This window comes from Orbicella faveolata, unplaced genomic scaffold (assembly GCF_042242905.1).
Source record: "Orbicella faveolata isolate gen_17 unplaced genomic scaffold, um_ofav_v1 contig_12, whole genome shotgun sequence".
NCBI classification, from domain to species: Eukaryota; Metazoa; Cnidaria; class Anthozoa; order Scleractinia; family Merulinidae; genus Orbicella; species Orbicella faveolata.
In genome coordinates this window covers 28,504,999-28,531,101 of record NW_028301539.1, presented here as the reverse complement: position 1 = coordinate 28,531,101, position 26,103 = coordinate 28,504,999, and the positions used below count along the sequence as shown (strand labels likewise).

Sequence of the window (26,103 nt, the reverse complement as noted above, 5' to 3'; positions counted from 1 at the left end):
CTATGGCAACCTGTTGTGTCACAACCAGTGATCCTAGCAGTTTTTTGGTATCATGATAGTAGCATTTTAAACTGATAAAGAGTGGTTATGATGGCTCACGACAATGTAAGTCTTGGAAGGTGCTAGAAACTGAAGACTTTCTGCAAGGCACCGCCCAGATTTGTTGAAATTCGATGGGTGAATCATGTTTTCGAAAAACAGGTTTACACACTGCCCTAAAATTAACAGTAAATTCAAGTCTGGAGTAATTTTTTTTTATCTTCAGTTAAAAAAGCTGTATGAAAACAGTCAGCAAAAAAATTAAAAAGCTTAAAACAAAGATAATTCATTACATCACTTAAGTGTCCCAAGGACTTTTGTCCACGATTGTAGGTCTATTGCAGTTCATCAGTTGGCATTTTCACCGCCTGATGGGACCTCCCTTTTCGCTCGATTATTTCTATCTTTTACTTTAGTTCCTTTCATCACATGCTAACTCCATGTTTCTTTGTGCAATTTTCCTTATTAGTTTTCACGGGACGCAATAAACACGTTCAAATATCGCGAGGTTCCGTAAATGTTTTTTCTTGGTTGATACTCCGCTGAAAACGTTGCAATTTTTATGTCGTCTTTTACATATCTTCGACATTTTCCGTTGTCTACACTGTTATTAAACCCTCGAAATTACGTTACAAAATTTCAAAAATTCAAGTAGAACCACTGGCTGCAATCGAGCAGTCTCACTGCCAAATTTTGAACCTTATGATGTCAATTCTTTGGCGTGTAAGAGTCTAGACCATGAAAAATGTGGTCAACTTGTTTTCGAGTTTTTCTCTTCATGCCCTTTGATGAATCAGCCTGTGTAAGCTTAGCATGAAAATATCACGGGATACAGTTTGTCACGGTTTCGAAAACTTGCTAAATTAATTTTACGGTTTAAAATTTTTTTTTTTTTATATCTTTTCGATAAAAAAATATATATTCTGACGGGTTTTGCCCGTATCGTCGCCACACTTTCTACAGGTTCCGACCATGTCTCAAGTTCGAAAACAATTGCGTTGCGTTACGTTACAGGTTCACTGGAGTCACGGGGTGCTTACCATTTCGCAAAAAAATCCGGAAATTTCGGTTGAAAGTCAAATGGAACAGTAATTTTCCGGAAAATCCGTTCGGAAATTGTATACTACCTTCAGAGGTAGTCCTCTTTTTCCGTTCGGAACGGAACGGCGGAAATTTCCTTACCATTTGGTAAATTTTCCAGTGTCCAGTCTCTCATGATCAGCCGAAAACAATTACCAGAAATCGAATTGAAAATGGTAAGCGCCATCTCATTCGGTTGGTTTGCTGATTTGCTCATCCCAACCGGTTTATTCTGACAAATGGTAAGCACCCACGATCACAGCTTTAGACCAACAGGCGCGCCAGAGTTCCTTAAGTCATTGTAAAAATAAATTTGATATGGACTTTTTAAGTGAAAGGTCTTGACAGCCCAAATTATGAAGAAGTTATGAAATGTCGAGGCTGATTCGCAACAAAACGTTTTCCAGGATTCCCATTCATTTCCTATTACGAAGCGTACTGTTTGAAGTTCAAGGATTTTGTTAGTTAAAAATATCCGTTAACAAAGCTTCATTGACAGAAAATGACTTTTTTCAGACATATATTTGATATATCAATAGGAACTTGACTAACCAAATATCACTGTCTGACCTCGCAACTAAATACAGTTCTACAATAAAATTGAACAACGACGTAAGTGTATGTCTGCTTGATAATGTCATACTCGTGTTTCAACTTCTGTGGTTTCGCAATTTCGGGCACGCAGGGGCCCGTTTCTCGAAGGTCCCGAAAAGTTTTTGCACCCGGAAAACCGTAACAAAATCTCAAACCATATGATTACAGAGCTGTTTTATTCACATATTCTTAATATGGACAGAGGTTCTCTTCATATAAGAAGTTTCAAGCGTTCAAGGCTCTCTGTTTTTAGATACAGATTATCTATAGATAGCTTTGCGGGTCCGAAAAGTTTCTAAGGCTTTCGAGAAACGGGCCTCTGGCCTAGGTGATTACGCCTGGAAGTCTTCAAAAAACAAAAATAACAGGCCAAGAATCAAGAGTTCCACTTCCATTAAGGTCAAAATAATTTGGGTTGTACAAGTTGACTAATCGATCACAAATTAAGCCACGCGACAGCGAGGAACGTCCACGGCGTTCGCTATCAAACTCCACAGACATGGCATTACTTACACCAGTATTACAGAAACATGCGATGTGGAAGAGCTTAACATGCATGTCAGATTAATAATATAAAGGCTTACCAGGTGAACTTCGTGTTGGTAACTCATCAAGGTCGAATTCACCACCCGAATAGCTGCTGTAAGAAGCCATTTGACGTGTGGTCGTAGAGCTAACTCTCTTCTTCGTGGCAATCCACTTCCCGCCTTTCCACGAAACTCTCTGTCTTCTTCGGTCCCAGGCCACACACAGTCGTAAAGCATCATTCTCGTCCCCATAGCCCTTTTCGCTTCTCTTAGCCGGCGGCGCCTTGTCACGAGAAGGGCTATGGGGACGAGAATGGTAAAGCAGCAATTAATTTTAGCAGTGCCCATACCCCCGGGGCCAATAGCCGGACATAAGCTCAAATCTTTAAAATCCCTGGGGGTGGGGCATTTGAAATTTTATTATTGCCCGGAGACTAGGAATTTTCCTACCCGCGAGACAACCCCGGAACATTTGGCACTTTCCTGGTTTTGGTCTCACCTTTTGCGGAGAACGCGAATATTGATATTTTCATCACGCGTTGACCACAAATCGTGATCAAATCACAGGGAACACACAATCTTGCTGAGCAGGCAAAATAATGCTGGTGAATAACATGTTTTCATCATGGTTTATCAAATTTTGAGCAGCGTTTTTTTCAGATGAGGCCGGGGAAGGGTCATTTGACCTTCTTATTTCTCTCCAACCCGAAAATGTTCGCGGGTCGGCTCGAGCAAGGATGGTCACTTCTGGAATTGACTGATGCATAGCACTTGTACTGTGGTGTGTGCTACTAAAGAGAAATTTCAAGTGTTTTGATCTGATTCAATTGTTCACCTTGAGTGACAAACACCCAAGCTTACGGTATCATTACGAACAATGTTATGTTCAATTTGAATTACTTGTTTCAGTTGTTTGCTCGGCCCCACTAGCACTTGTACTATAACACTGCCGAGAGTAAATAAAGGTTAGAGATTAGATCTACACCGGGTCCCGTATATTTACGAAACTCGACCACATCTCAAAGTGCCTCTCTTCTGAAAGATGTATCGGCGAATCCTTGTTTTCAAAAGTGTCTCACCAGCATAAAACTATTCACTCTGAGATCCAGCCAAACACAACATCAACTTTGAATACTGAAAAGGCATGGCCAATTAACTATCTTTAGAAAAATTCCAGTTTTTAAAATGTAATATCTCCTTCAATATTACATAACACAAAGTGTTGCACGCCTTTCCAGTAAATCTTCAAACAACTTAAATAATTATGTGATACATCCATTACATTTCTGTGCCATATTTTTTAATTTCCTATCAGGAGCCATAATCGGGGACGGAGACCGTAAGCACGCGCCATTTTAAGTATTGGGGTTGTCCCCATGATATGGGACAATAATTCTACTTTTAGAACAAATTGCGCCATCACCTGCGGCACACGCGCGTGCATGCTGCGAGGATTTTTGCGGGTGTCGCGCGGGGGAAATGGCGTCCGAAATTCCCGAAATGTTTCATGTTTTTGCCCCACAACTCAACGCGTTTACGTCTGTTGGAGTTTTGCTTAAGTATTTTCGTCGTAAGCTGCTCCAGTTTGAGTGAAGTAAGACAGTGTCGAATTTAGGTATGTCCGCTGTAAGCTTATATATATCGCTGACCAAGTTGTGTTCCGACTGATGCTTCTTTTACATGAGCTGTACATTACTCCACTTTAAATTTCACATATGTTGAAGATTAACAGCTTTTCTATTACACAGCAAAAAACTAGCTGGATATATTTAGATATAGCAGAGCTTCAGGACTTCATAGTTTCATAGCTCCTCTTGCCACACGCTTGCGAGGAATTTGTCAGTCTATCGCGACCGAAAAGTAAAACAAAATAATAGACCATTTTACAGTTGTCTGCTCAGTGACCTGGCCTTTGTATGGCAGCGGGGCTAGAGTTGACCTTGTTTTGATACAGACCTTACTGCTTTTGTCATGTAAATGCACCTAGTTAGTATCAGAACAACTTGCACAACAAAAGCAGTGAGGTCTGTATCAAAACAAGGTCAACTCTAGCCTCGCTGCCATACAAAGGCCAGGTCACTGAGCAGACAACTGTAAAATAGTCTATTGCTAGTTTGAGTTTCGCTTGAATTGTAAGCAACGCTTGATGTTTCATCGAGGCTTAATAACTTTACGTCCGTAGATACCGCTCAGTTTTATTCGTGTAAAAATCCAGTAAATTCTCTGTTGTCGATGAATGAGAGCGCCCGCCGATGCGTGTTTTGTACAGTCAGTAAACATGACAAATTGTACTTCCGCCGCACTTTCGTGTGAAAGCGTACATCGAACTCAAACAATAGCTCTATAGTTTTTAAATATGTTTAAGACTGATAAATGTTTGAGAACATATTAAAAGCTAAGCTGAAAATATGTGAATAAAGCAGAAACAATCAGCAAAGTTACGATGACGCTTTCTTTAATCAACTTGGAGTAACGATTTCGATTTTGTTGATCGAGTTATAAAAACTCCTTGTCTATTTTCATTTTCGCAGTGTAAAACTTCACTATGCTTATGTTGAAGAAACACACATGATGTTAGTAGCCTTTTTTGCATTCGTGAAATTTGTTGCAGCATCTCAACACAAAAGATAACGAAAGAAGTCTTTGTCAAGATTTGTTGACAATTGAAAACACCGACTCGGACTTAAAAGTGCACGAGCTGCACTATGCAAATGAGCTAATTGTACGCGTCAGACTTTCCTTTCAAAAACCTTTGCAAACTCACCAAACAAGCAGAGACAATAAGAAACCATCAAAACTGGTTTTGGTTATGATTAAACATTGTCTGAGAAACTCATAAATTAACTCGATACCAGAGTAGAGAGTTTTCTTGCTATATTCTTAAGCATACGCGTGAGCTTACAACTAGCGTGAGCAGATCTTATTATTCATTCCCAGCGCGAGATTGAAATCTTGTTTTCGACCCTGAAAAACCCACCTTTTCCGTTAGCTCAGAGCATTAAACTACATATAAGCGCCCTGGTTCGTATTCCCTGCCTTATTCCCTGCCATCGCTGTGAAAAATACGCAAGAGAATCTCTAACTCTCACCATTTGATCACGCAACGTGACAACATCCACGCGAGAGCCCCTGACATGTGCGTGAATCCGCGCGGATATATGACGTCAGGATGGCGCAATTTGTTCTAAAAATAGAAAAATTGTCCCATATCATAGGTGCGCGCGAATCCCGAGACTTACGGTCTCTGTCCCCGATTATGGCTCCTGTTCCTATATATTTTTATATTTTTGCTGGTATATTTTTATAAATCTTCCTATTAATTTATATGTCAGTGTTTAGCCCAATTATTCTTTTATTGTTCTCTTTATTTGACATGCGTTCTATTTTTTCTACATTTGCTCCATATTTGTTCCTTTCTGAGTAGGATTTTTTATTATCATTCTAATTAGTACGCAACAGGTAATCACATGACCGTGATCTTACGCCATTTTGGCTTTCGGTAACAATGAGAAGAACTGTCCACTGAATGTCTCGCGTCCGCGGATGCCTTAGAGGTTTTACGTCATTTGAAACCTACAATCTTGGACGTCGACAATTTAAATGAAATGCTAAGACCACCCCTTCCCCCCCCCCCCCCCCCACCTATTTCAATGATGGGGAAAATGGCACGCTTCGCGTTTAGCGCCGGTTCATCATTGATTCGGGGGGAGAGGTGGCGTATTTCTTGTTTTATTCTGACCGAGATTGTAGCTCTGCAAGAAACGATGTGGCTTGGCTGAATTCAGCGTCAGTCTTTCTCAGTCAGAGCTTAAAGCTCGATTTTCGCAGATTACCATTCAAATTTCAAAAGCTCTTTACATTTTTGGTGTCAATTTGTTTCTAGTATCTGATGGTTCCCTTTCCACTAAAAGTGTACCCGCTAATGAGGCAAAATATAGACAATGACCTCAGCGAAAACGGGGAGAGGTAGGAGTACCTTTGCTATGACTAGCATCCATGCATCTAGGGCAGAGTAGATATACTCCCAGTCACCCTAACAGCTGTATCATGTATGCCAAGGAAAGTGGAGATAATTCCCAAGGTAACGGGGCTTGAACACAGACTTGTCCTTTCCTCTCCCAGTCCAAAGTGGGTCACCAAATATTTTCGCTCGCGCGCGATTGGTCTAAACACGACACGTGACCGAATATTCCCCAGCTAAAACTGGGGAATATCCGAGGATATTCACCAATTTTCAAAACTGCGCGTGTTGCAAAAAATGTTTCAAGGATATAAACACAATAGCCTCCATTTGGCGCAAAAATATGCTCGGATATTTGTCCTTGGACATTATCTGTTCCTCAAAGCTCACAACTTTTCGCTTCCTGGAACAGATAATGTCCGCGGACAAATATCCGAGAGTATTTTCGCGCCAAATGGAGGCTATTATTCCACTCGCGCTAGCTTGTTGGATACTACCATCTCTTATTATATGGCTAGCTCCGTAAGCGGGGAAGATGAATCAAATCCTGCGCTGTGATCGGCTACGCAAGCGGGCAAGATGGAGCTATCTTGCCCGCTCAGGACTACGCGCCGTGTCCCGCAAAAATTTGCCCGAAAGCCATATTATAATTCCTTTATTGACCAAGCTGTTCGGTCAAGATAGCTGGATATTGGCCTTTTCTTTTTCGTGTTTATGGACTTAGACTCCGTCTTGGTCCATAAATACGCAAAAAAAGAACTAGGCCAATATCCAGCCATCTTGATCTCACACTTGGTCAATAACCCATAAATATCCAACGCGCGTCCGTGGAATAATTGTTAAATAAACTGTAAAATAAAATGGTAATTTACAATATGTTTTTCATAGGCTCACCGTCCTCTGTTTGGCTTGTCACGGGTCATCATGATTTTACATTTCTTTAGTATTTGAGTTTTCGACCCTCTTCTAGCTTACATAAGTCAAACAATGCTTCTCTCTACTGACCCAAGTGTATAAATGAGAACCGGGGGTACCATGCAAGCCCTGCGGTGTACTAGCATGTCAACAGGGAGCGGGTAGGAATACTTCTACTTGCTTGATGCTACAGAAACCGGGATAAGCTCCAGCAGCGTGGGAAATATGGCCCGATGCCGAATATGTGTTGTTTTACCTGATACTCGTCACTTAACTGTAGAAGGTCTTCCACATTTTCCACTAAAACATTGAAAAGAAAAGTCCGTTTATGATTTATATCTGAGATGTCTTGCAATGATGCAATACCGTGAAATCCGTTAAATGCATGCATGAGCGCGCGTTAAATTTCAGATGATATGTAGGTAACGAGGCGCGAAGCGACTAATTTGCTATAATCATCTCCAATGAGCAGAAGGGGAAACTGTTCGACTTAAGCGAGCTCGGATCGGCCGAGAGCAAAAATCCCCCACAGCTACAGAGGACGACTTAGTTTCATCTCGGCCTCTTTTTTGGCTCACGAGGACGAGAGAATCAACGACAGCTAGCGCCAACAATTCTGTCCTTGTGAAAAACACCTCAAGGAGTTGAGTGTTTTGAGCTGAACCGAAGGAAGCCCGGTTCTATACCTGCCACGAAAAACCATCAGGGTGGCCTTGGAGATTCTGAAGATGAATCTGACGCTAAGATAGTTTCTGTCCCTGACTCTGAATCTGGCCAACAATGAGCCCCACACATACAGCTCGAAGTGCCAAGGCTTTCAAAGCAAGGGAATCCTGAAAGAGGTCGTCAAAGTTTTCCGTTCAAAGTTTTCCGCAATATTACAACGGCAATGTGCAAGTGCACAATTATTCGGCTCTTCTCCATGACTCGAACTTGAACGCTTTTCAAACTTTCTGATCCGGCGTTCAGACAAACACATAATATGTGATTCTTTCAATATACAGAACAGCAAAAATTACGCCATGTTCTCAATATGTGAATACTACTTTCATATGCGAAATAACATTAACATATATAGACGCTCTTTCTCGCCGATGTTCAGCGGCGAGGTAATTCTGTCTGTATAATAAAGGAACCAAAATCTCGCCGATGTTCAGCGGCGAGGTAGTTCTGTCTGTATAGTAAAGGAACCAAAATCTCTCCGATGTTCAGCGGCGAGGTAGTTCTGTCTGTATAATAAAGGAACCAAAATCTCGCCGATGTTCAGCGGCGAGGTAGTTCTGTCTGTATAATAAGGAACCAAAATCTCGCCGATGTTCAGTGGCGAGGTAGTTCTGTCTGTATAATAAAGGAACCAAAATCTCGCCGATGATCAGCGGCGAGGTAATTCTGTCTGTATAATAAAGGAACCAAAATCTCGCCGATGATCCGCGGCGAGGTAATTCTGTCTGTATAAGAAAGGGACCAAAATCTTGCCGATGTTCAGCGGCGAGGTAGTTCTGTCTGTATAATAAAGGGACCAAAATCTCGCCGATGATCAGCGGCGAGGTAATTCTGTCTGTATAATAGAGGAACCAAAATCTCGCCGATGTTCAGCGGCGAGGTAGTTCTGTCTGTATCACAAAGGATACAAAATCTCGCCGATGTTCAGCGGCGAGGTAATTCTGTCTGTATAATAAGGAACCAAAATCTCGCCGATGATCAGCGGCGAGGTAGTTCTGTCTGTATAATAAAGGAACCAAAATCTCGCCGATGTTCAGCGGCGAGGTAGTTCTGTCTGTATAATAAAGGAACCAAAACCTCGCCGATGTTCAGCGGTGAGGTAGTTCTGTCTGTATAATAAAGGAACCAAAATCTCGCCGATGTTCAGCGGCGAGGTAATTCTGTCTGTATAATAAAGGAACCAAAATCTCGCCGATGTTCAGCGGCGAGGTAGTTCTGTCTGTATAATAAAGGAACCAAAATCTCGCCGATGTTCAGCGGCGAGGTAGTTCTGTCTGTATAATAAAGGGACCAAAATCTCGCCGATGATCCGCGGCGAGGTAATTCTGTCTGTATAAGAAAGCGACCAAAATCTCGCCGATGTTCAGCGGCGAGGTAATTCTGTCTGTATAATAAAGGAACCAAAATCTCGCCGATGATCAGCGGCGAGGTAATTCTGTCTGTATAATAAAGGAACCAAAATCTCGCCGATGATCCGCGGCGAGGTAATTCTGTCTGTATAAGAAAGGGACCAAAATCTTGCCGATGTTCAGCGGCGAGGTAGTTCTGTCTGTATAATAAAGGGACCAAAATCTCGCCGATGATCAGCGGCGAGGTAATTCTGTCTGTATAATAGAGGAACCAAAATCTCGCCGATGTTCAGCGGCGAGGTAATTCTGTCTGTATCACAAAGGATACAAAATCTCGCCGATGTTCAGCGGCGAGGTAATTCTGTCTGTATAATAAGGAACCAAAATCTCGCCGATGTTCAGCGGCGAGGTAGTTCTGTCTGTATAATAAAGGAACCAAAATCTCGCCGATGTTCAGCGGCGAGGTAGTTCTGTCTGTATAATAAAGGAACCAAAACCTCGCCGATGTTCAGCGGTGAGGTAGTTCTGTCTGTATAATAAAGGAACCAAAACCTCGCCGATGTTCAGCGGTGAGGTAGTTCTGTCTGTATAATAAAGGAACCAAAACCTCGCCGATGTTCAGCGGTGAGGTAGTTCTGTCTGTATAATAAAGGAACCAAAATCTCGCCGATGTTCAGCGGCGAGGTAATTCTGTCTGTATAATAAAGGAACCAAAATCTCGCCGATGTTCAGCGGCGAGGTAGTTCTGTCTGTATAATAAAGGAACCAAAATCTCGCCGATGTTCAGCGGCGAGGTAGTTCTGTCTGTATAATAAAGGGACCAAAATCTCGCCGATGATCCGCGGCGAGGTAATTCTGTCTGTATAAGAAAGCGACCAAAATCTCGCCGATGTTCAGCGGCGAGGTAATTCTGTCTGTATAATAAAGGAACCAAAATCTCGCCGATGTTCAGCGGCAAGGAAATTCTGTCTGTTAATGGCAAATTAGAGCGATCTCGACTTTAGTGCTGAGACGGCTTTCTTTCGTTGGAACTTCTTTGCTGGATCTTAAGAAAGTCCTACACTCAAATTGATTTTACAATTCCTTTACGTTATTCTAAATTACGCTTAAATAAGTAAGATTCAACTTAATATTCCCCACTTGTCATTCACCTCCTTGATCCTTGCACGAATTAGATATACTTGTCAATGAACAGAACTCAGTGCACCGATCATATGACTGGTATGTTAGAATCGCGAAGTTTCCTTCCGCTCTTCTATTTTTTTTCGTCTTCTCTTTTCGCACTTCTGGTGTGTCCATCTATCATTCGCTCGTTCGTTCGTTTCTTATTGTAAATTTGTAAAATCTCTCAGTCATTTCATCTCCTTATGATCACATATGCATTAAAACAGAACTCCATATAATATATGAAAGGATAAACACCAATGTAAACCAATAACATACCGGTTGATGAATAACACCTTAATTTCATCATGATTGGTGACATTTTCCTCGAGGACGGGGAATTTGCCTTCTCTTTAACGGGGCATTTTTTACTCCCATCCATGAACATTTGACCCACTTATTTTCCACCATCTTGGAGAATTCCGTTTTTTACTTACTGCTCCTCAGGTGGGAATGGCACTACTGGAATTGAGTGATGTACAAACCAGGTGTGTCATACCTTAAGATCCAAACCAGGCGGTAAGGCGTTAATCCAAGAGCGAACTGGAGTACGAGGATCAAATCCGCCCTTCGTTTGTTTCGGCATTTTCCTGGTAACCCCGCTACTACGTTGACTTATCTAAACGGTGTAAAAAAGAAATATTATAATTGTGTTCATTGCTTCACTCTCAAATCTGTTAGGTACTTTTAGAGAAAAATTTTTTTTTCAATAATTTTTTTGTTGTTCTTGATTGCATTGGGGGGGGGGGGGGGGGTGCAACTGAGAGCGATCACTTGATACACAACTTCGTTCCAAGACCCCACACATCCCTATCATATTTTAACGATTACCTAAATGCTGGGTCGGAATAAAGTCGGGAGTAAAACCATTCTACTATCCGAGTCAGTGATGACCTCGCACCAGGAAGAAAAGACGCCATTTTTTACCATGCTCTAAATGGGGGGAAAAGGTCTTAATTTCTAAATTTCACTAACATATTTGGTTGTCGCTTATGATAAGTTCGCCTACAAATACAGCCGTCTACATCAAATCAGCTGTGAGCAATGAGAAGCGGATGTATTCGCACGTTAACACGAAGTTCTAACGTACTTATCACGCGATTAACAGTTTGTAACAACAATAGGGGAATCTTTGCAATATCGATTTCTAAATCTACTTCTATTTCGATATCGATAGGAATTGAGTCATACATAAATCAAGTATGAAATACCTTATTAAGATCCACACCAGGCGGTGCAGCGCTAATCCAAGAGCGAGCTGTAGTATGAGGATAAAATCCGTCCTTTGCCTGTTTCTGTATTTTCCTGGCCGCTCCATTATCACGCCTACTTTCCTGAACGATGCAACAACAACGAAAAGAAAAAAATGCGGAGAGTAAATTTCAATTCTCCACGTCACATCGAGAACAAATTTTGAGAAAGATACGTGAGAGACGTAATTATTTCTATACCCGTACCAACCCTCGTGTGTGACTGAGACCACTCACTGGTCCTTTGTAATAGCTCCGAGACCGCCTAGGCTTGACATGTTGCCCGAATTAAAAATAGATCAATAACGCATGACGTTAGCAATCGAACTTAACTGAACTTAGTTGAACTTATTCGGACGATTGCTTTCAATTGAATCGATAATCGAGCACAACCAAAACAAAAAGACTGAGTAAGAGGGTTCGATTTCGTTCGATTTTAATTGACGCAATCGAACTTGATCGACTACAAAAGAAAAATCTACAATTCACCTATCAGTCAAACGTTCGATTTTGTTCGATTCCCTTTTTTTCTGAGACAGCTGGATTGGGTGCCATGACCTAATTCAATCGAACCCACTCGCGCGATTTTGTGTGATTGTGATTGTGTTCGATTGGTAACGCCAGGCTTAAACCGGGCCTATGAGAAGTTAGTCTCAGTGCATGTAGACAACACGAGCTAGCTTGGCGCCTCCATCATACTCCATCGGGAGTAATGAGAAGTAGATGCATTCGCACGTATTAAAACGGGTTCAAATTTATATATTAAAACTCGGGGAGCTCTACATTTACGTTCTACGAAACAACACACAATGGTATGGTAGAGTATAAAGTCTTTGAAGCTTACTGGTAATTACCTGGACCGACAAAGCTGATGCTATTTCGATGGCATCCTCCTCGTTTTGAATTTGGTACATCCGTAGCCAAGCGTCCTTGTCACTGGCATAACCTCGAACACAGTCAGCATAGGTGCACCATTTACGACTCATTTTGAAGGAAAAAAGCAACTCCAAAAAGTCCAAACGTAGTCCGACAAGTAGTGAGCTTGTGTTCGATCAACACGCGAAATGCAAATGAATGGGAGACTTGCGAGTTCTCATTTTACAAAGCTGTCACCTCAATCTCAAATTGATATAAAACATGCCTGTTTATGTCAAGTACACAGGACAGCTAAAAGCTTCATGAAAGCACTGTAGTAAAAGAAATCGGTCCTTTTTTATGGTAGAATGGCATTTTCAACTTTTTCCAAAATCTTGACTGCACAGGCGGCGCAGATGTTGAATACGATTAATACGTGACATTATGCTGTTGGCGATTGCGTTACAATTTTAGACAGTGTATGAAAATGTTTAGGAAATTGCTCTAAATAGACGGGAAATGGTACCTATATATAAAAAATAATTTAAATAAAGTGTCTTACCTCGTAGTTTAACTCGCCTAAATGGCTCAAAACCGCCTCCAGGAACACAGAGACATCAAAATAACGCAATAAGGTCAGCCATTTCAACTTAAATTATTTTCTACACGTCGTATTTACAGCAATATTCGAAACGGCTAAAAACGGCTAAAATTGTAACGCAATCGCCAACCGCATAACGTCACTTATTAAGCATATTCAAGGTCTGGGCTGCCTGTGTCCCTTGTGCAATTACCATTATAATTACCTCGCCACTGATCTTCGGCGAGATTTCCGTCCCCTTGATAACAGACAAGATTATCTCGCCGCTGATCAGCGGCTAGATTTTGGTTGCTTTATTATATAGACAGAATTACCTCGCCGCTGAACATCGGCGAGATTTTGGTTCCTTTATTATACAGACAGAACTACCTCGCCGCTGAACATCGGCGAGGTTTTGGTTCCTTTATTATACAGACAGAACTACCTCGCCGCTGAACATCGGCGAGATTTTGGTTCCTTTATTATACAGACAGAACTACCTCGCCGCTGATCATCGGCGAGATTTTGGTTCCTTTATTATACAGACAGAACTACCTCGCCGCTGAACATCGGCGAGATTTTGGTTCCTTTATTATACAGACAGAACTACCTCGCCGCTGAACATCGGCGAGATTTTGGTTCCTTTATTATACAGACAGAACTACCCCGCCGCTGAACATCGGCGAGATTTTGGTTCCTTTATTATACAGACAGAACTACCTCGCCGCTGAACATCGGCGAGATTTTGGTTCCTTTATTATACAGAAAGAACTACCTCGCCGCTGAACATCGGCGAGATTTTGGTTCCTTTATTATACAGACAGAACTACCTCGCCGCTGAACATCGGCGAGATTTTGGTTCCTTATTATACAGACAGAATTACCTCGCCGCTGAACATCGGCGAGATTTTGGTTTCTTTATTATACAGACAGAACTACCTCGCCGCTGAACATCGGCGAGATTTTGGTTCCTTTATTATACAGACAGAACTACCTCGCCGCTGATCATCGGCGAGATTTTGGTTCCTTTATTATACAGACAGAACTACCTCGCCGCTGAACATCGGCGAGATTTTGGTTCCTTATTATACAGACAGAACTACCTCGCCGCTGAACATCGGCGAGATTTTGGTTCCTTTATTATACAGACAGAACTACCTCGCCGCTGAACATCGGCGAGATTTTGGTTCCTTTATTATACAGACAGAACTACCTCGCCGCTGATCATCGGCGAGATTTTGGTTCCTTTATTATACAGACAGAATTACCTCGCCGCTGAACATCGGCGAGATTTTGGTTCCTTATTATACTGACAGAATTACCTCGCCGCTGATCATCGGCGAGATTTTGGTTCTTTATTATACAGACAGAATTACCTCGCCGCTGATCATTGGCGAGATTTTCGTTCGGTATATAAGAGAAATTAAATTATCACATATTCCAACATTTACATAAAATAGTTTCAATATATATATTTAAACATTCACATAATATGTGAATATATGTAAACCCTGACTGATCGTGGTTATTTCTCCTTCATTTGATAGACGTTCCTTGAATTCTACTTGATTGTAATTTCATTCAGCAAATTCGCTTGCTTCGCTTTCAAAGTTTTTCTTCAACTAATTTTACAAACGGCGCGCATGTCATGTGATTTCCCACTTGTTGTTGTTTCTGCAACATCGACTTCCAGTCGTTTTGTAAAATTAAAATCCAGTAAAATTAAGCTATAATTTCCAAGAATACAAATGCACCGAATTTAATAAAACAATTATTCCATTCGCACTTGTTGGATATGAGATTGGTTATACCATCTCATATCCAATGCGCGCTCATGGAATAATTGTTAATTATTCGAAACCGTTGTTTCTCATTCTAAAAGAATAGAAGGAGAGACGACGGTTTCGAGTAACTTCACTAACGGGCGTCAGAATGGCTTTAAAATCGGCACAAGAGACAGGTACGCGACATATTTGAGGTAGGAAAACTTTGTTTCAAATGAGATAGTTATTTACAGAATTTTTTTACGATCGGTGATTTTCCCTTACAATTCTCTAAATACACAAGCTGTCGCATACACCACGTATTTCGAGCTCGGGAAGGCTCTGCTCTTCGCAACTGGCACAAGGTATAAACTCGTTAGCTCGCGTGACACTGGAAGCAGGCGCCCACCTAAATCACGCCATCTGTAATAAATTACACAGTTTTACATGTAAAACGCACATGGACTGTGTTCTTGCGCTCCCTAGTTCATTTCGCAATTTTTTAGCTCTTTCTAAAAGGAGAATAGGAGGTTAAAAGTAATTTTTAAAAAGCCGTTTTAATTTGATGAGGTTATATGGTGTGTCGTAAGCAAAATCATAATAGGGAGCTTACGAATCGACGACTTTCGGACGACGGCGCCGTTGGGTCACCTTATAGTCTCGCGTCGTTGTCCTGTAGAAATTTGAATTTACGATTCGCAGTAAAGACGACGACGTTTATGCGCGACCGGCAAATTTTTTTTGTCTCAGGAGCTCGAGAAAAAAAATACTCAAGACAGACCAACAAAATGTGCTAGCATGGCAGAAAAGAAAGCGCAGCTGTACGTCGAGAAAAATTTGGGTTCTAAAAGATTAGGCTGGCTATAAGACCACTCAAAACAACAGAGGAAAAAACCGCCTAGCTCTCTAGTTGAGCTATCTAGTCCTTGTTTCTAACTGTCGACACGAATGCTAAAACCTTTTAGTCCTTTCAAATTCATTGTACACCAAAAAATGTCTTATATTTCAATGAAGCGTGATTAAAATGAAAGATTTTTCATACAGCAATTTGCTTTTCATTCACACCGTGTCGTGCTTTGACCGCTTTGAGTGTTGGTTGAACTCATAGCGTTCGCCATGGCACTGTAAAAGGTCGTTTCTTGAACGAAAACAGGCAAATAAAATTAAAATCAAACATCAAGGACATGCCCCTAATGTGATACTTAAATTATCTGGCAAAAATACCCGAAGTATCGAGGGAAAACTTTGAAAACTAACCTCACGGTCTCCTGTTTCCAAGACGCCCGCAAATCGCTCTCACCAACGTCGTCGACTTTGGCGCGAAGCTGGGAAGTGCTCAGAAACGCATGCGCAGTGAGCATGTCACGCAATCTAACGGCGGCGTCGTGCAAAAGTCGTCGATTCGTAAGCTCCCTAATAACGCCGCTGCCTGAAACAACGCTCAAACCGGGTTCAATCAGCTTTTCCTACTGTAACTAGTGAAGAAAACATCCTGACCGTTAAATAGATCGTAACGGCAAATTTTTCTCGATTTCTTTGTACTGTTGTTAAGATCTGGTTTCCTCGATGCTTTCAATATGGACTTAAAATTATGATAAAATGACACTTGTTTCACTTTCAAAGTAGATCATAAGTTTATAAACGATATTTAAATATTCTTATGAGCACTTTATGCAAGTTCTTCAATTAATCAGTTCTTTTTAGTAAACTGACGAGGAACACATCCTAAAATTAAAAGACCAAGCAAAAGTCTGGGAGTTAAATTTAAAGAAGTCACGAATTTCATTGACTAAGGTAGTTAATGAAACTTATTATAAATATAGCTAGCATTGCTTTCGACTTGCAACAGTCTGACCCTAAGATGGCATGCAACACTTCCACCGGCCAGCATACATACGCAGTTGAAGAAAATTCTTCATCCGACGAGGGAGCAAAACCTCGTGAGGAAAATTCATTAAGTGATAAAGAGCAGGAAACCTGAATGCAAGTCTGATCACTATTCTAGCGCTACTGCCCTCCGCAGTAAGCTAAGGATGGGATAATCTCTATATCAGAAGGAAAAAGAAAAAATTGAAGTTGATGTTTAAAACTTTGAATGGTCAGTCTCCGGAGTACCTGAAAGGCCTATTTAAACCCTTCAGCACAGACTATGGACTTAGAAATAGTGAAAACAAATTGGCTCTGCCCAAGTCCCGTACCGATTTTTTAAATGTGGTCATGTCTTAAATTTAATTCATAACGAAATACAAAATAATAAAATAAAATAAAATCAATACACATAAGTTTGACAACTACTTACAAAATGGCATGCTATTAGAAAATATTTTTTACAATACCTGTCTAATTTATCACGCGCTGATTGGCTCATTTTTATAATCAATAAGAATACAGAGGGATAAAATTTTAATTTATGCAAGTTTTCAAGTTCAACTTTCAGCTGCCAAACTGTCAACTTTTTAACCAACGAGATTTCATGGACTTTTTTAAGTAGCCAATCAAAATGCTAGAAAAGCTATTGACAATGTTCGCGTCATTTTGAATAAAATTCACTTATCTTTGTTTACGGCAAGTTTACGGCATCTTTTCCCCTCATTTATTACCGGAATTTGACCATTTTGGGGTCTTGTTATTGTAAAAAACAAATTGACGTCAATTTTTTATGCGTCTGACCTCTTATTGATGATAAATTTCGTCAAACATTGTCAAAGTTTACTGCGGAACCACTCGCCTGCGGCTCGTGGTTCCACAGCCACTTTGACAATGTTATGACCCAATTTATCACCAGTAAGAGGACAAAGGCATAAAAAACTGACGTCAATTTGTTAAATACACACATATTATTTAGACTACGATCTACAAAAAATAACTAAAAGTATGAGAGACAGCTAAAGTTAATAAACAGACTTTAATCTTTTCAATGTCAGAGTCTTCACAGTGTAAAATGGCAAAGAGTACTCGCTTGATTTTTTCCTGGTTTCATATAACAAGTTTTATTTTTCTCTATTTCTAAATCTGTAACTTCAACATCAAAGACCAGAACGGAATGCACAGTAACAACCTTACAAATAGCAGCTCGAAAGGGCGCATCTAACAGTATGACCTAACGGTCTCTCAACACCAGCATAGTGATTCCTGTTGCCTCACTAATAGCATAGCTATACTTTTCAAAAACTACCAAAGATTCAAAATTCTGCAGAGTTTTATGGGGGCACTTTCCCCACGGGGAACTTCCATATAAAAACGACAGGGGTACTTGTTGTAGCTTTTAGGGATAAAAAAAAGTGCTTTTGGTACCTCTTAGGGTGTTCAGCCTCAAAAGGACCACAGCGGAGCTTTTGAGGCACCTTTTCGGGTACTGAGCCGAAAAAAGATGACAGGAGATAATGTGTTGTTTTAGAATTGGTACCTCTTAGGGTTGAAAAACACTTCAAGCCACGCCCACAGGACAGGATCTTGGTACCTCTCAGGGATTCTTTTCAAAATTAATGATGAGCATCACCGTTCTTTTCATATGGGAGTTTCCCCTGCCACCAGGGACAATTTCACCCATAGCATGACCTCAGAGGAGATTGATCACGAGCATGGTAGAAAAAAAAGACTGAATGGTGACTAAGTTACATGTACTTATGAATAGGCCTAAGCCCACATAGCTGATAAAATTAAGAGTTAGAGTGGTCGTTTATGGAAATATGTAAAACCAATTAGAGTGTGTGACTGCATGCAGCTCACTAAGAACTCAGTCTGTCTAATACTTCTTCCTTGTTATAAAGGATAGTCCTCAGTTTTTCTTAATCCCCTTAAAGAGATCATGCATAACAGAGAACAGATTGTTATCAAAATGAACCAAGGGTCCATGGTAGGGGACTTTTTTTCCATGCTTCACAAAACAGGTTGCATCAACAATTGACTTTAACATTCCTTGACAGCCTATACATTCTCTAATTTCCAATGATCTGTACATTCTAAATTTACCCTTAGAGACATGTTTACTGCACCATTGTACCATTGCTCCAGAGTCATGCAAGAGACTCATCAAACTAAACACCAACCCAAAAACCTGGGGGAACACCCCATCAAGAACTGTCTCTAACCGTTCAATCCTTTGTGTCAGGTAATATTGCGTCTTTTCCTTGTCGAGATCTTGCAAATGAACAGTTTCTGAAAGGGACTCAAGTTTCATATTCTTGAGCAGGTCGATGCAGCTTTGATGTACTTTCTCCAGGTTGTACAAGTTTGCAATTGCCAGAATCTTCATAATGTTTTCTCTTGTTTTAGATTGGTCCTCAAGGAACTTCACACAAGGGTCAAAGATGAGCTGTGTTACCTGATACTCATCACTTAACTGTAGAAGATCTTCCACATTTTCCTCTAAAACATTAAAAAGTATACATCTTTGATTTAATTTTGAGCTTTGAAGCAATATCTAGCCTGCGAACACAGAGTGACATATTTCCGGCTGTCTGGAAATACACATGCATTCACAGTCTAGCTAAGCAATACCTACAGTAGAAGTCCATAAGATGTAATTGATAATAAAGAGAGAGATGCCTTACCGTGATTCAAACAAGCAGGGATGCTTCTTAGATGAAGGGACAAAAATCAAATTTTAGTGATTATGATATATACTGAGAGTGATGGGCTTCTGATACAGACATGTTTCTGGTTGGCTGAAGCTAGATGGCCTGTTTTACTGACTCATCCCCAACTTCTTCCCTAAGGGATCCAGCTGGATCCTAACTCGGGTCAAACTTGTGACTTTCGTAGCGGACTTTGTAGCTGTCAAACTGTTTCATATCAACTAGTGACAAAAACATTAAATTTTTTAAACCACAATTTCAATTTTCAGAAGTAAACACCTCTCAAGGGTGTTACTGTGCGTCTTCTACATGTGCATACTTATCATTTTATTATTATCACTGTCATTAACATCATCATGGCTCCAGCCTGTGATCCAGTCGAAAACTTGTACCTGTTGTGGGCAGTGGTGAACTCCAAAAAAGCATAGGTGAGCTCTATACATGAGCCCGCAATATGGTCACGTAATACTGGTCAATGGATACCTTGTTTTGAGAGGTGTCAATTGAACATAACATGGAAACCCAATATTAAAGATGTATGCTGTAAACCCGCCCCACCCAATATCTAAGGGAAAAGCCGTAGGAATGTGGTTGTTGCACAGTGTTACATTTCACATTGTTATACCTCCCACCTCAAATATGTTTTCCGATTGGAGAAAGTGTCATGTGTCATTGCTCAAAACTCACTAACTCACTTTGAGTGCAAACAAAACTCACTAACTGACCCTAGGGAAACAACAACTTTAACTTCTGACTAGCACATGATCAGGTCATGCTCCTAGAAACCGCGGCAATTTTGTGTGATCATGTGTACTAAACGCATCCGCAGTCAAGTGCTGATTGATACCCTTGAGCGATATCATCGATCGACACTCGATTGACACTCGATTGACAACTCAGTTGATACTCAATCAATACTAGTGGTGTAACGATTAATTGAATTCTCTATTAATAGCGATTATGATTGTTTGGATTCCCAATTCTTTGATTCCACTTATTGATTTTGGTTCGAATTTTTGCATACCATTCCCAGAGTGCCCTCAGTGAGTTATTACATTGTGATATCAAAATCCAGAACTCTTTAAAATGTGTTTTTGATTGACGAGTAAAGGCGTTTGTAGTTTGTGCGCCATTTTGTGTTGCGTGGTAAAAATGTTGCCCTTCTACCACCCCTTGAGAATTTCCAAATAGGGCAAACCTCGTGCGACACACTCATTGTATCCTAAAATTGACGGTTTAGGGTTGTATGTTGTTTACATTGTGTATCATGTTGTAAGAATTAAAAAACATTAATATTTTGCATAATCAAATTGAAATTGAAATCGAAAGGAAATAATCGAAATTGAATCGAATTGCAAGGAATATGAATCATTGCTCCCCTAATCAACACTCCATCGACATCTCAGTCGACAGTTGACTGATTTTCAATTAATACATAAATATGAGTTGCTTGACACTCAGCCGAATATCAATTGACAGTTGATCACATATTGATCGAGTGTCGACTGAGTATCGATCAGGATGTTGATTGACTACTGATCAAGATGTTCATATATGGTATCAATCAACACTCAGTTGCAGATGACCCCTCACAGCTTTGCCTTGGGGAACATTGAGGTTCTCTGGGAACAAAACTCATTATTTCCCTTCAGGGCCAGTCATTAAGTGCTTATTGATTTACATGAAGGGGCATATGGACACATGTATGGACAGAGGGAAAATCACGGCACAACCCAAATTATTTAGCTTGATGGGTTACCAAATTTTCTAAACAATGGGGCTTGGCTCACGCACCTGCGACATGCAGGAGCTTGACCATGATATAATTACTTTCAACTGAAATGTGTCACCTAAATGTTAACTTTCACTGGAAAAATACTAACTTGTAATTTTTGCTTGCTCTTGGATGTATTGGGAACCGTAAATTATCTTCAGGAAGTCCAGAACTCCACTGGCATTTTTCTCAGGCAGTGAAATCTCATTGGCTGCCGCTTCTTTAAACTGTGATTTGAACATAGCCTTGAAAACTGGAGAGTTCATACTCAGTATCAGACGGTGAACATGAAACTTCTCATTCTCCACCACAAGAATTACATCACTATCTTCCCAGGGTTCAGAAAAGCAGTGCTTTCTCTTCTTTCCTGCTTGGTCTCTGCCTTTAAAGACAAAATCTAGTTAGGACTAAATGGACTATCTGCATGCCTCCTCTCTCTCCAACTGAGGCATGGCCTTTCAATCTAAATATGATGTTAATCCATCAAGCATTGACAATTTTAAGGACCTAGAACTGTGTTTGCCTCTAAATACCAGTAATATGGAAGATGATTAGAAAGAACTGAATAGAATAAAGAATGTGGCAACCCAAGAAGTGAAGAGAGTTGCACATAGACTAGATTTCTGCAAAGACCCAACCATTAAGTAACCAGATCATGCTACCGTAAAAGGGGCCTAATAGTTTGCACCACAAAGGGAAGAGACCTTAAGGTCTAAGTTTTTGTCTGGACTGTTTAAGGACTAATTTCAAGGAGAATTTTGGCACTCTTCAAGGACTTTCACATCAGTACTGAATTAAGGACACCTTACACTGTCAAGTATGTCAAATAATAATCAATGAAATCTAGTATCATCAAATTGACATTTTGAGACTGAGGTGTTTTTTCTCGACCTACATTGTCCATGCCCTTGGCTGCCCCTCCCAACTTAAGAGGATTTTAGCTGACAAGTAGTATGATCCCACATTGATAGTATATGTTTACAGATGAGGGTGGATCTCATTATTACTAATATTTTTTGAAATTCTTCGGTCAGCTTTCTAAAGAAAGGTCTTGTGTACTTATCTTGTAGTCTCAAACATTAAATGACTTCTCACTGAAACTCAAACTTCAAAGCACTTTAAGGAAAGAACTATTTTCTTCACTTTCAAGGACTTTTATAGTGTCTGCCAAATTTTCAGGGGCTTTTTAAGGTCAGTGCAAACTGGTGGTAAGAGGAAAGGCTTATAGAAATGTGAGAATTTAAATGAAACAGTTATGGCGACGTGTTACATGTACATGGGGGACACACTGAAACATTTGTGGTCATGACGTGAGGAAAAATGACACTTGTGTCTACTCTAAGAGGTGAACCCTTTGACCTTTGAGGGGGTGTTGGGTGACTTGGTAACGGCACAATTTTTTTTTTAACCTTTAACCATGCACTTGGAAAGTTCTTCTCAATAATTGGTTTGCATTATATTTTTTCTCTGTGCAACATACTGATTGTCAGCTCACTGAATGTGCATGACTTTTTTCTTGGCAGTGGTGGTGTGCATGAATTTTTTGGGGTATAAGCATTCTTGCAGGATACATACATTGTAGCTTTGTTGAGCCAAATCTGAGAGTGTTAGATAAAAGCTTTACTCAGCACTGCAGCTTGCGTTGTTGGGGGGTATTTTGCACCAGAGTGCTTTGCCAGTGGTATGGAGCTGGCCACGAACATGACAAAATGAAACAGCAGTGAAACCACGAGGGAATTTTGTGCGCACATGAATCTTCAAGGGAATCTTCCAACATTGTCTGTGATGAGTTCCCGAAAATGTGATGACAAAGTTGAAAAGAGAGTGGAACCACTAGGTTTCACTTTCCATAAAATGTCATTATACCTACCAACCCCCAGAGTACAAAATTCTGGAGATGTCTAGAAAGGGCACCTGAGAATTCTTTTTGCAGTGAACCGAAAGACATGCTGCCTTCTTCCCTTCGACTGATGTAAACAGCTTGCAAAAACCGTGCCAACTTTCTACACTGTACCACGTATTATGCAATTTGATTGGTTGACTTCTGACCAATTATGATACTCGTTAAATATATATCAATTTGATTGTTCTGTTCTGTTTTCCAATAAAGAACAGCTCAAATAAGAGCACTAAATCCACTTATTGTTTTATTTTCCTTTCTGAAATCTCAAAAATAATGAAATTAATGAAAAAATTTTGAAAAAGCCACGGTCCAGGTATTTCCCAGGAGATTTGGTGCTCTAACCGGGAAACCAGGAGATTTGATGAAAAACTTGGAGACTCTCGGGAAAAACGGGAGAGTTGGCAGGTATGTGAGTTTACAAATGTCCATCACATTGGATGAAGTCTCTTGGGGGGATTTTGAGCGCATTTTTACATGAAAAGCTAAGTGCGATAAACTGTACTTTATACAGGAACTGATCGTAGTTAGATGTATATATTGCGGGAAAAAATACCTTGAAATCTCTTTCACGTTAATTTCACTGCATGTGGACACTCCATTCATGCAGGAAGAACAAAACGCACATTTAATGGCGATTTGGCCTCACCTAATGGCCAAGTTTAGACATCGCGCCTCTGCCGTGCCGAACTCAAAGTTTAATTAGGTTCGGCTACAGCACGGGGGAAACACGACTCTGTTTCAGACGTCGTGCCACAGTATTCAGGATTTACTAAAGCTTCAATTCTTTTCGTAAAGTTCTCTCCGCGGGAACTCAATCGCGCCAAAATACATTAATAATTTATGAATTTTTTTTGGCGCCGAAAAAGCACGACGGTTGAATCGCTGCCGTACCAGCGTCGTATAGAACGGCAGAGCTTGCTGAACTTTATTGCTTGCCGAACTTAATTTAAAAGTTTGATTCAGACGCCTACTTCTACCCTGCTTTTGTCGAACTTTAAATATAAATATAAATTCCTGAATTTAGTTCGGCATGGCAGAAGCTGCGCTGGAGCACGATTGGGCCTTATTAGATTCAATGATTTTACGGATTAAAATGACAAAGAACGTTTTACATTTCACAAGCGATCACAACTTGAAGTTGTACTTCAAATTTTCCAGTAATTCCAGTGTTTACTCACCAGTTGCAACGTTTGTCTTCTCGATGTTACATGCCATCTTTACACAGTAGTCGCAAAGCGCGTTCTGCACAAGGATTACACAAGGATAGAGGTGTATACCATGACACGCGTGACACTGGAAGGGGCGGGGGAGAACACTCTGCGACGCCTGGCACTTTTTGTGTATCTGAATCATCCAACAAAAAATGACGTCACATCCGGTAAAAAAAAGCGTTGAGCGGCAAAATCAAATTTGAACATGGCATAATCGTTCTCTCAGTAAGTAAAATGGTAATATTTTGCAATCGGCCGGATATTTTTAACGTTTTATTTGGCCACGATAAACAAAATTTTGTCTTCTTCCTCGTCATATCAGTTTGTTTGAAGGACAGGGTAATTATTTATTCAAAAACACGCTGTTTTGAAGGCGTGTTTTTTACGAAATGTCGCCATTTCCTCCTCGCTGAATTCCACAGGAGTCATCGTTTGTGTGGAAATAATGAATTCTAGGTAAGTTGCACTCAATTCAAATACCCCATTCTCTTAGGTAGGCATCACACTAAGAAAAATGCACAATGACAGGTTTCTAGACATGGGGGAACCTTATTAACAGAAGCGCCTTTTTTAAAATTTACTGTTGCCAAACACTCGAGAGTACTTGAGTGCTGTTAATCGTATCACTGCAAGAACAGACCCACACACATAACGCGCTTTGCAGAACTTTCTTGCCGATCGACACTAACACAAACTCGTGTGTTTGCTCATGACTCAAACTGATGCCATAAAACATGTTACGATTGGTTAAGAACCTTAAACAAGATATGTTTTCCCTAAGCAATCCCTTAATTGATAAACGCTTCGTTACAGGCAGGCCGTGAACCCCTTAAAACAAAGCAAGAGGATTAGTTTTAACGGCGATTAAGTAATTTGGACATGTCGTGGTTTTTTCTTATTTATAATCAAATTTATTTTTCCATTTCAACAGTGTTAGACGTCAGCAGCGCTAAGTTCCAATACCCCCCCCCCCAACTGAGGTCAAGCATGCACCTTTAATTTCTTCAAACCCTCTCATTTGCCCTGTTTGCAGACCAAGTTCCTCATCTATTAATCCCTGTCATATTGGCAACCCATTTTGAAAGGTTACTAAAAAATTGTGCATTATATTTCAGTGTGCTTTCTCTTTGTAATCTTACATCAAGATATTTCAATCCCTAAGGAAATGAGAGAACACTAGCAATACTGACAATTTTCAGTAATTCATCACTTTCAATATGCCATCTAAACAAATTGTTCGTAAACAGCAGTGAAATTTCATGCCCCTACACCTAGCCATAAAAGGAAGTCTGGGAACAGGCAATAGCAACAGTGACAGTGCCAGGCTGGTGAATTTTACAAGCTAATGAACTCATGTCTAACAATGATGAGTGATGAAGAAGCATGGTGAAGTGAAACTGAAGAATCAGACTGTGAGTGACAGTGATAGAGTCAGTGTCGTGAGAGTGATGCTAGTGTCTGTGAACTTGGACCAGATCAGCAAAGAAAAGGTTTTGTACTAGAAATTGACGGAGAGCAACAAGTTTGTGCTAAAAAACTGAAGAAGCTGGCTCAGACCAGTCTTAAAGCCAGCATCTACTTACAGTACTTGTCAAGAGTTCCTGACTTGTGTATGTGGGAAGGCTCTCTGTAATGACCTATATGGGGAGGCTCAGCTCACGATGAGTACCTTTTTCAGGCGTCAGGTATAAAATTAATGATAGGGATTTCACAAGTTGAGGTGTATGAAAGGGTAGGAAAATCTGTCATTTAGGGATTCCATTCTTCTGTTTCTAAAATGTTGTTGAAAAGCTCTCATTTACTCTCCTCAGCCTGAATGAAGAGATTCTGTAATATTA

At 40.4% G+C, this 26,103-nt stretch overlaps 3 protein-coding genes across 6 annotated transcripts in view; all 3 read right to left on the bottom strand.

Annotated features, from left to right (window-relative positions):
- Positions 1–26,103, bottom strand: part of LOC110058345 (uncharacterized) — a 46,718-nt gene that overhangs the window by 10,729 nt on the left and 9,886 nt on the right. The window contains exon 1 of one of the 4 annotated variants that reach the window (XM_089283170.1): positions 2,298–2,462. The exons of 2 other annotated variants lie outside the window; for them this stretch is intronic. In XM_089283170.1, the coding sequence (XP_089139296.1) occupies positions 2,298–2,367 (70 nt within the window). In that variant the 5' untranslated portion in view covers positions 2,368–2,462. Of the gene's footprint in view, positions 1–2,297; positions 2,463–26,103 lie in introns of those variants that run through there. One more of the 4 variants, XM_089283174.1, reaches the window with a different exon arrangement.
- On the bottom strand, positions 10,492–13,082 carry LOC149117435 (uncharacterized). The gene is made up of 3 exons (XM_089283166.1): positions 12,457–13,082; positions 11,564–11,686; positions 10,492–10,971 (listed from the first exon to the last, which is right to left on the bottom strand). Exons 1-3 carry the CDS (start codon positions 12,586–12,588, stop codon positions 10,846–10,848), a joined length of 381 nt encoding a protein of 126 aa, XP_089139292.1. The 5' UTR covers positions 12,589–13,082; the 3' UTR covers positions 10,492–10,845.
- On the bottom strand, positions 17,687–24,348 carry LOC149117434 (kelch-like protein 24). The gene is made up of 3 exons (XM_089283175.1): positions 24,233–24,348; positions 21,261–21,533; positions 17,687–19,168 (listed from the first exon to the last, which is right to left on the bottom strand). The coding sequence occupies exons 1-3, from the start codon at positions 24,267–24,269 to the stop codon at positions 18,579–18,581; spliced, it is 900 nt and encodes a 299-aa protein (XP_089139301.1). The 5' UTR covers positions 24,270–24,348; the 3' UTR covers positions 17,687–18,578.

Excerpts from the sequence above, each read along its gene's own strand:
- LOC149117435 (XM_089283166.1), bottom strand. The coding sequence starts at position 12,588 with ATGAGTCGTAAATGGTGCACCTATGCTGACTGTGTTCGAGGTTATGCC. Across the intron at positions 11,687-12,456 it reads CATCAGCTTTGTCGGTCCAG|GAAAGTAGGCGTGATAATGG; the intron begins GTAATTACCAGT and ends TGCATCGTTCAG. Across the intron at positions 10,972-11,563 it reads CTGGTGTGGATCTTAATAAG|ATAAGTCAACGTAGTAGCGG; the intron begins GTATTTCATACT and ends TACACCGTTTAG.
- LOC149117434 (XM_089283175.1), bottom strand. The coding sequence starts at position 24,269 with ATGGCATGTAACATCGAGAAGACAAACGTTGCAACTG. Across the intron at positions 21,534-24,232 it reads GAAGACAAACGTTGCAACTG|GCAGAGACCAAGCAGGAAAG; the intron begins GTGAGTAAACAC and ends TTGTCTTTAAAG. Across the intron at positions 19,169-21,260 it reads AGAGCAAGCAAAAATTACAA|AGGAAAATGTGGAAGATCTT; the intron begins GTTAGTATTTTT and ends TTAATGTTTTAG.